The following is a 10,079-nucleotide window of genomic DNA, read 5'->3' on the forward strand; positions in this document are numbered from 1 at the left end:
GGAAGATAAACAAAGCTACGGTCTTGGCGGGTAGACATTGTGAATTGTGCACAAACGTCTTTAGTCATTGAACATGACTTGATTAGCATGCTATAAATCCCCAAAAAATAGGGAGGTAGTGTTGTTGTTTGTTGTATGGAGCAACAAGAGGTATTCAGAAACAGTTATGGGACAATGTTTTTCGGCATTAGCTTATAACCTCGGATCCACACAAGATTTCATGGTTGAAGTCACTGCTCTTCATAAAGGTCTCCAAGAATTTATCCGCCTCTAAAATCAAAAGTTTTAATATTGAAGGCAGCAACCTCCTCTTCATAAACGCGATTAAAGGAACATGGAAGTGTTACATATTAGCACAATACAGGAAGACACTGTGGAAACTGCACACCATCATTAACGATATTACGTCTCTTCGTAAACATTTGGACTTCTAGGAGATCAAGCACATTTTTAAAGAATCAAATCAAGCAGCAGAATGGATCGCAAACGTTGGACATCTTGTTAACTTTCATATGTATGTAGATTATAGTATTAGCCCGAATTTATTATCAATTGTAATGAATGACTAATTATGAGTGACCCTCTTGCGGAGGAGTTCATAATGTATTTCTTCTTACCTATCAAAACAAAACAAAACAAAAAATTGGTAATCCTTAAAGAGCATGTAGGACAAGGAAAATCTATGCATTTATCAAAGCATTATTCCAGCAACTGTTCTGTGAGTGATTTTGTGTGGCAAACCTCACATAAAAATCCTTGGGAATCAAGAGGATCAAGTTTGTGAGGAGCATGTCGAGGACAAAATGGCTTGTTACAGTGATTACATTTTGGAAGGCAAAGCCAGCAGTCTAAACACACAGTGTCATTGCATATAGTTTCTCCTTGATCATCCTCATCTTGGTCAGAAATACATCTGCCACAAACCTCACACCTTGGTATGCACTGGAAACAACCAATGCATTCTGTCTCCTTAGGACAATGGAATACTAACTTGACCTCTATGCATTTTGGGCATATCTCTACATCGATCGTTCGAACATCCTTATCTAGGCTGCAAAGAGAGGAACTCCGATACTTGTGGTAGAACCTACGCTTGCTTTTTATAGTGTTATCAGTAGTGAGGTAGGACTGCAATATTACAAGGTGTTCTTTGTTGATGTTGTAAATGCCATTTATCTTTACACTAATAAAGGCGGTTGATTTCCCAGCTAACGTTTCTACCGCCTTGATTACTCCTTCAGGAGTTAAGCCAGTACAAGCAGGTACATAGAGCTAAAACAGATAATCAGGTCAAGTTCAAGTTCAATAGGAGATATATTACAATTTACATGCACATTTGAAATTGCAATCAGGATAAAATTCTAAAATTCATATGGCTTACATAACAATTTATACCAAATCTCTTAATCGAGATGTGTTATCAAACATGAATAATGAATTGAGATGCCCCGATTAATTACTTATTGCCTTTTGCAAAAAAAATATAAATTGAGATGCCCCGATTCATTACTTGTTGCCTTGTTCATATTAAGTACATTGCAAGTTACACTATTTATAAATACCAAAAGCTAGTTTTGAGAACTATTTTATAAATATAACACTAGTTTTTATGCTCGGGTGATGCCCCGATTCATTACTTGTTGCCTTTTGCAAAAGAAAAATAACAATCATTCTTTTATTAAAATAATTGTTCTTTGTTCTATTGTAATTTACTTCTAATTTTGTTTGAAAACTATAACATGTAACATGATAAATCCAAGTGAATAATTCATTAGTGCACAAATCACGAGGTCTTGGGTTTGAAGCCCACTTTTATTAACTACATTATCTAGTTCTAATTTTGAATTACATGTGGATGACATGAAATGACATGTGTTGAATTGAAAAAGAACAGCGCCACATGCCATAGTAAAATTCATAGAAACGCATCTTAATATATTCGTATACATTAGAGCAAGGTCAATGGGGTTTTGACTTAAGACTTTCTTCTAATGCCATGTTAGCATTCCATTGATATTTAATAATTAAACTAGTATGTGGCCCGGTCGATGCCCCGGTTGCTACATTCAATAGTTAAAATTTTAGATTTTTCTTGAGCTCAATATTTGACTAAAATACATGTATTTCACAAATTGAAAATATCCATGAAGTTCGTCAACTACACAAACACACTACGTCATTTATCATGCCAAGTAATTTTTCAATTAGACCATTTTACCATTTGTATAATTTGTTTGCTAGTGGAACTAAGTGCTTCAAATTATTAAACACCAAATTATATATATATATATATATATATATATATATATATATATATATATATATATATATATATATATATATATATATATATATATATATATATATATATATATATATATATATATGACATTTATGTCAACATATTTTTATGTTTTAATGCTTTAATAATAATAATTATTATTATTTATTATTATTTTTCAAAGTATTCCAAAGAAAATAAAATGTCATATAAAAATTTAGTTGTGTTTAGACTTATGTTATCATTTATTTATAAATTATTTATATGAAGAGATAACCACAATTGGTGGTTGGTGAAGGTGGAAATGAAACATATCATCTGTACATGAGGTCTTTATGTTCGAATCTCATTGTATTAGTTTTTTGTTGTCTATGACATGTCATAACACTTGGTGAGTGGATGATGTGGCATAAAGGGAATAGTACTACGTGCCACATTGACGTTTTTCACAACGCCTTTTAATATATTAGTATAGATTATTGTTAAAACTCCTTAAAATTCAATCAAATTTATCTTTTCACCCCTCAAATTCATGTAAGACTTGAAAATTTAGGAAAATTTGGTAATACTAATCCAACCTTAGCCGATTTTCTTTTATTAAATCCCACCTACTATATATTTTTTTAAAATTCCACCTTTACTACCCAACATTATGTTAATGGTTCATTTGGAGGCATAACAACTATAACAGGGTTTACTCTAAATCAATGCCTCATTTCTTATAATCAATCAATAAGAAAGACCACTATTAACCCAAAAAAATTTCCCTAGATTCATTTTTACAAAGATAAATATATCTTCAAAATTTTATTAAATTAAAAATAAGATAATTACTATAAATAAAAATCGAGGGATTAGTAAAGTATTAACAATAAGGAAAAAATAGTCTTGGTTGTCGACTGTGATCAATGATTAATGAAGATAAAAAATTACCTTAGTAAGAAGCGGGTTTGAATTAACAACGTTAAGTAATCCCTCATCTGTAATCTTAACACAATTTAGCAAAGCTAAAGTTCGAAGCCTACCATGAGCTTTAGAGGAAATATTCATCAAAATTTGATCAGTAAGGCGTACACTTAATGGATTTTCCACCACTAAATTTAGCCATACTAAGACATCATCCCTAATAGAATCTTTAAATGACTTACAAACTTGGCTGACTAACAGGAGTTGCTGTAATGGAAGATAGGCTAACACAAAGTATAGTGCTTGATGTGGTGGTCCAGCTAATGCCTCCATTTAGTAAAAGTTGTTATTGATAAATATTGGAAAGTTTGCAGAGAGGAGATAGCTCGGAGAAGAGGGCTAGGATAAAATAAAGAAAGGGGTATTGATGAATTATATTCTTTGGGATATAATTTCGAGGCAAATTTAAAGGGACGAGGGAAAAGGGGTTATCATAACTAGAAAAAAGGATAAAGGGAGTAGAAACAGATTTAAACAAGGTGTATAAGAAGCCACGTCAAGATAGTTTCATAATATCTAAAACTACAGTCCAGATGATGTTTATACAGGATCATCCCATTACAAAATTACAATTGGGAAAGCTAGATGATTGAGCATTTTAAAAAGATACAGAACTGACAACATCTTCCATTTATTGGAGAAAGATCAGTATGGCATCAAGTCTGTAAAGGTTCAACTGCTGTTCTAAAAAGGAGGACGTAGACCTTGTCAATTGAAAAATACAAGAAACCTCCAAGTGAATGAGTCACATATGAACCAAAGCTTGTGCCCACGATACAGTGCCATGCCGGCCCATATGCTGAATCAAATTCCTGAAACCCATATGTACAAAACATACAATCAAAACCTCTAATTCTTGTAAGCTACTCCCTATTTTTGTATACCAGTATACAAACCAACTTAAGTCCTTGATCATACAAAACATATATAACCTATACAAACGAACTTAAGTCCTTGATCATACAAAACATATATAACCTATATTTTTAGTAATTACTGACAATTAACAAATTGCATGCCATTCAGGACATGTAAGTTAGTTAAGTACGTACTTTCTTTGTATCTGATATCTTATACAAAACTCAAGCTCCGCTAAGAATTAGCTAAAATATATGGATTCCCCCATTTAATTGTACAAATACAGATTGCAGCATCAGAAACAACGCGTATAGAAACCCAAGACGAAATAAGGTTGCTAAAAACTCACCTTATTTTGAAGTTGCTTATCACTATGTTACTTGTGTCAAAGACAGTAAGTGTCCAAGTGTTATATTCCACTATATCAGGAAAACATTTCCATAATATGATCTAAATTGTAGCATCAAGTGTCCATGTCCAATCATCAAACATCCAACACAAGCATTTGAGGTACGATTAAGAGTTGGAGTATTATCACAATTATCATATTTCCACAAATTATAATACAATAAAAGAAAAACGTGTTGCCAATGTTCTGCGAGTGACATACACACAAAAAAACTGGCAACAGAGGTTAATTCACTTAAGTGTAAAATGTGTTTGTGGCTGCTGAATCTCAGTTAACATATTAAGTTCATAAATTGTCAATTTGTCATGGTAACAATACTGTTGTACCATTATACTCTTAGTTTCAGAGACTTATCCCTACAAGAAAGATTACTCACACACTACAATGCTATAATCTTCCTTACAGCAAACCCTGGAACCACAAAACTTATCTACCGGTAAATTGTGGGATTCAAATATTGACCACCTAAATTATCAATACATGAATACGCAAGTACATGAACTATCAGGCTATCAGCAGTTAGCAACGATGCTACTTGGTCTAAAAACCACCGTTCATTATCTAACAACAGGAAAATTGTAAAATTTTGAAGGAAGACATATATGATTTGGTTTCTATTTGAACATGTTGCATAAAAATCTGGCTTTTGAAGATAAATGAGCACTGCAATGCTGCTATCTCCAGGCAAGAAGGGATAAGGACGGGGATGGGGGATAGGCTCATAATGATAAACTTCATTAACTCGGTGCCGAGACCTCTGTAAATAGCCAATGGACAAGTGGGGTACTAAATGGCCAAATATATGCAATGTTGCCCCTGCTATTATTGAAGCATCTTTAGATTAAACCGTTGAATTTAAACGATCTGACCATGAGAAACTCAATAGAAAGTTATTGATCCATTTTGGTTTAGTCTATCATAATCCATAGCTGAAAGATGCAAGAAATTTAACCAACTAACCTATAATGTCTTAGCTAAGCCAAAAGGTAAAGTGAGAAAATTTGAACAAAGGAGGAGCTTAAGCTTCAAATGAAAGAAACAAAGTAGCCAGGGTTGTCTATGTACTACCATCAGAGACAGCAACTGATAAGTTCCCAAAAACAATCCTATAAAAAACACCAGCTTACTCATAAACATCATGGCCTTCTGGGGGCCTGTACCCAAACAGACCTCATCAGCCAGGGCACACCACCCCTAGACCCTAGTACCCATTCTTGCTAATCAAGTAGCAATACCACGGTCACAAGTCAACTGAAATGTTTGTAAACATATGTGCTGACTGCTGAGTGAAAGCCCCAGATTCAAGATTACCCCAACAGGGCAACAAAAAGTGTAACAGACAAATTATCACTAGCATTTCTTTTAAAATCTGATCTTCTTCCATTAGCATAGAAATACAAGCAGAAACGAAAAGAAACATCGTAAAACAGCAGCAAAAAGTACAATTAAAAAAACAAACTAAATAATTATTCTACTCCAAATACAACAACAAGAAAACCCAACATATTCAAAATTACCAAAACCCAGAAACAAAATCTGACAACAAGAATCAAACAAAAGAACCAACCAAAAAAGAAAACACTCAACTAAACCAGAAAACAACAGATCCAGTAAAAATAAAAAATAAAAAAAAAGGGACGAAAGAAGTAACCTTTTTTAGAGCAAGAGCAAGGCGTTTGCTATCAACCCTTTTACTGGGCAGGGAGTCAAGAAGATCTCTTGCACATTGAAATGCTTTATTTTGCAGGGCAATAGGCATATCTGAGGCTCTTATTCGGACATTTAAGAGCTCATGATTCTGCTCTTCTACCACTGATTTCTTCTTCTGTATCAAACTACTCAAGAATTTACTCCTCCTCTCCAATTCTTCCTCTGCACCAGCCATTTGGGTAATCAATACTTATACTTTTACTCAGAATGTGGGTTTGCTTTTGGGGCACTCCACATATTCGACGAAATGCAAAAGTGAGAGTGAATATAAATTACTGTTTTTCCCGTGCAAATGAGAGGGTAAAACCTCGACAAAAACCAGAAAAATTGTGAAGTGAAAGTGAATATGATTGAACAGAACAAAATAAGTAAATTTGAATTGTTTTTTCAGAGCGTCAGAATGTAGGAAGACATGAGTTCAGAGACAAAAGTCTGGATTGTGAATATTTGGCTTTTGTTTTGGATGTTTTCGAGGGAAATTAAAAATTAATACGAGCCAAAAGGTCAAATAAATTACAAATGGATGTGGGGGATTCGAACTTGAGACCTATTGTACGCAGGCCCTTAGTCTTAATTACTAGGCCAAAACATCACTGGTAATACTCCGTAAGAGTAATTTGTGTATCTCCGTATTTAATTAAAAGATACACTTCGACCATCGCGTAGTTTTAGGATAGTAAGTTAAATTTATTAAAATTAAATTAAAGTGGAATAGTAAAAACATGATGTGAGTAAATGCAGGTCAACAAAGAAGGAGAGAAATATTAATATAATTGAAAGTGATGACCATGATAGCCAAAAAAGGAAAGTGTATCATTTAATTAAATACACCCGATTATAAAAAGTGTATCATTTAATTAAATACGGAGAAAGTGTATGACATTTTTGTAATTAAATCGGTAAGAAAATAATAAAGAAAAAAAGGCTGAAATGGAAAAAAGAAACAAAAACAGTGAATTAAACTAATAAAATTTGAGATTAAGTGAATGAAATTTGAGCTTAAATCAATAAAACTTTAGATTAAATAAATAAAACTTCGGTTTAAATAAATATTTTAAAAGTCAATTTATTTACGATTATGGTATGCGATTTGTACTATTTACTCCCTCTTTATTTAATTAAAAGATACATTTTGAGCGGCATGTAGTTTTAAAACAGTGAGTTGAATTTATTAAAATAAGATGGAAGTGTGATAGTGGATGAATTATTTATTGCAGTAAAAAAATTATGTGAAAAAGGTCCCTTTTAATTCACCTTATTTCTCCTTATTTGATCTGATCTGAATTGATTGATCTGATCTGGTCTGAACTTATTTTTTCAAATCTGATTCGATATGATCTGATCTTACCTTATTTGATCTGATTTTTCATAATTCAAATTTAAATAACAAAAACTACAATTAGTAATATTAAATGATTTACATGTAAAATAAATTTTATTCAAATGTATAATATTGTTATAATTACAAATTAGTTATTTGACTTAAGTCATTATTTAACTATTTCATATATTAGATAGACTTGTGTCTGGATACATCGGTTTTAATTTGGAGATGATCTGGATATACCGGTTTTGATACGGACATAATGGTTTTGATACGGGCATTATTTGGACACACTGGTTCTGGCCTGGACGTATGGTTCTGATATGGACATGATCTATACAAATTGGTGCTGAGCTGGATATGAGCTGTACAAATCGGTTCTGATCCGGACATGATCTACACATATCGATTCTGATCTAGACATAATGGTTTTGATCTGCAAAAGAAGGTTCTGATTTGGACATGATTCAATCATACCAGTTGTTATCTGGACATGATATGTATGATCGGTTCTGATCCGACATGAGATGTACGAATTAGTTCTGATATGGACATGATCTACACATACCGGTTCTGATCAGGACATGATGGTTCTGATTTGGACATGAAGGTTCTGATGTGGACATGATGGTTCTAATCTGGACATGATCTGGGTATACCGATTATACCAGTTCTGATCAGGACATATCAGTTTAGATCTGGACATATATGTTCTGATCTAGACATGATCCAAACATATCGGTTTTGATCTTGACATGATCTGTGTAGATTGCTTCTAATATGAACATGATATGTACAGATCTACATATGATCTATACAGATCAGTTCTGATCTAGATATATCATTTATGATCTGAACATGATATGTACAGATCGGTTCTAAACTGCACATATCGCTTCTAATATGGACATGATCTGTACATATTAGTTTTGATCTGGACAAGATCTGATAATATTGGTTCTGATCTGAACTGAACTTATTTTTTCTGATTTGATTTGATCTAAACTTATTTTTTCCGGTATGATCTGGTGTGATTAAATTTGAAAGTAATAAGGTCCTGAAATAAGGTGAATTATACATGGCATAAGTGTGGGACCACAAGAAAGAGAGAAATATATTAATATAATTGGAAGTGGAGACTATGAAATAGCAAAAAGGGAAAGTGTATCTTTTAATTAGATACGGTCTATTATAGAAAGTGTATCTTTAAATTAAATAAAGAGGGAATATCTCCATTCTTTAAGGGAACTCTTAAGATTATTACAGTAAATGACTTTTTAGTATCCCCTATAGAATAGAGTAGAATACCATATTATTCTAATCTCTATACTATAATGGAGATTTCTTTCTACCATTGAAAAAAAAAATCGCCTAATTAATGCACGTTTGAAAAGATTTTTATTTGAACATTATTACAAACTATATCCCAAAATAAATAGAAATTGAAGTTGAACCATCCCCCAACTCAAATGCCAATCATAATCCTCTAATTTTGGTAATATGGTTTTAAAATAGGCAAATGCATGTTTGAAAGATTTTCATTTGACTAATTGCTTTTATATGTCAAAAAAATACTTCATATATATTTTCTTCACGAAAGATATTTAATTGAAAAAATTAATCTCGATTGCAGATCAAAATCCTTAAACTATAGTAGATACTATCAATATTTTCTCTGAGTTGATTGAATTGTCACAACCTTTGAATAAACCATATGTTTAATTTGAAACTGCCTTAATTTAATCATTTACATGAGTTTGATGGTGTTAGAGTAATATTTATATTTATGCCCATTTACAAGTATATCTTTTGAAATCACATTCATCTCAGATCAATGTACTCTCGAGTAAGAATCTAGACAACTGTTGTGATGAATTAATCTCATTCGCCTAATTACAAAAAACAAAAACCCTTCTTACAATCAGTCATTTGTCATGAAATATTGGAAGGGATGTAAATCATGGGTTAAAAAAGGAAAGGTTGTCATTTTGCGTTGACAAATATTATTTTTAAATGTTAAATTACATGCATTTTAAAATTCACGCACGCATCGAGTGCATAAAAGACTAGTTAATAATAGTTAAGGCACACACTTTTCAGAAAGGTCGATCTACGACAATATATTGTGTGGCGGCTCTAAAGAAGAAAGTTATCCACACCTGTTCCGTTCTGCTCTTTTAGTTTCCCTTATTGATGTTATTAGTTTCCTTTATTGTAGTTATAAGTTACCTTATTTTCAAGCCTATTAGCTCAAATGGTAGAACAATGTTCAATATTGTACATGGTGTGGGTTCAAGCCCCACATAGCCTACTACCCATACTACACTTGTGTATTGGTGTATTCTCATTGTTGGTGTTGTATTGGTCGTAGTTATAACTTGTAACAAGTATATAACTGATACGAGTCGTTTATCGTATTAAATTAAAACCTATCTTAGACCTTCAAAAATATTAACAAGTAGTAAAAGATAAGAAAAAGGGTCGATCCCACGAGGAGGTAGTTACTATCTAAACCCAAAATTTCACTTAGT

General features: G+C 32.4%; 2 protein-coding genes across 2 annotated transcripts; both read right to left on the minus strand.

The window, feature by feature from the left end:
* Window positions 1-496: 496 nt before the first annotated feature.
* Window positions 497-3,667, minus strand: LOC110791726 (F-box protein SKIP28-like). The gene is made up of 2 exons (XM_021996487.2): window positions 3,215-3,667; window positions 497-1,272 (listed from the first exon to the last, which is right to left on the minus strand). The coding sequence occupies exons 1-2, from the start codon at window positions 3,518-3,520 to the stop codon at window positions 700-702; spliced, it is 879 nt and encodes a 292-aa protein (XP_021852179.2). The 5' UTR covers window positions 3,521-3,667; the 3' UTR covers window positions 497-699.
* Window positions 3,668-3,710: 43 nt separating this feature from the next.
* LOC110791727 (uncharacterized) lies at window positions 3,711-6,701 on the minus strand. Its single transcript, XM_021996488.2, has 2 exons — window positions 6,166-6,701; window positions 3,711-4,059 (listed from the first exon to the last, which is right to left on the minus strand). The coding sequence occupies exons 1-2, from the start codon at window positions 6,397-6,399 to the stop codon at window positions 3,904-3,906; spliced, it is 390 nt and encodes a 129-aa protein (XP_021852180.1). The 5' UTR covers window positions 6,400-6,701; the 3' UTR covers window positions 3,711-3,903.
* Window positions 6,702-10,079: the final 3,378 nt, after the last annotated feature.

This window comes from Spinacia oleracea, chromosome 3, assembly GCF_020520425.1.
Source record: "Spinacia oleracea cultivar Varoflay chromosome 3, BTI_SOV_V1, whole genome shotgun sequence".
Taxonomy (NCBI): Eukaryota; Viridiplantae; Streptophyta; class Magnoliopsida; order Caryophyllales; family Amaranthaceae; genus Spinacia; species Spinacia oleracea.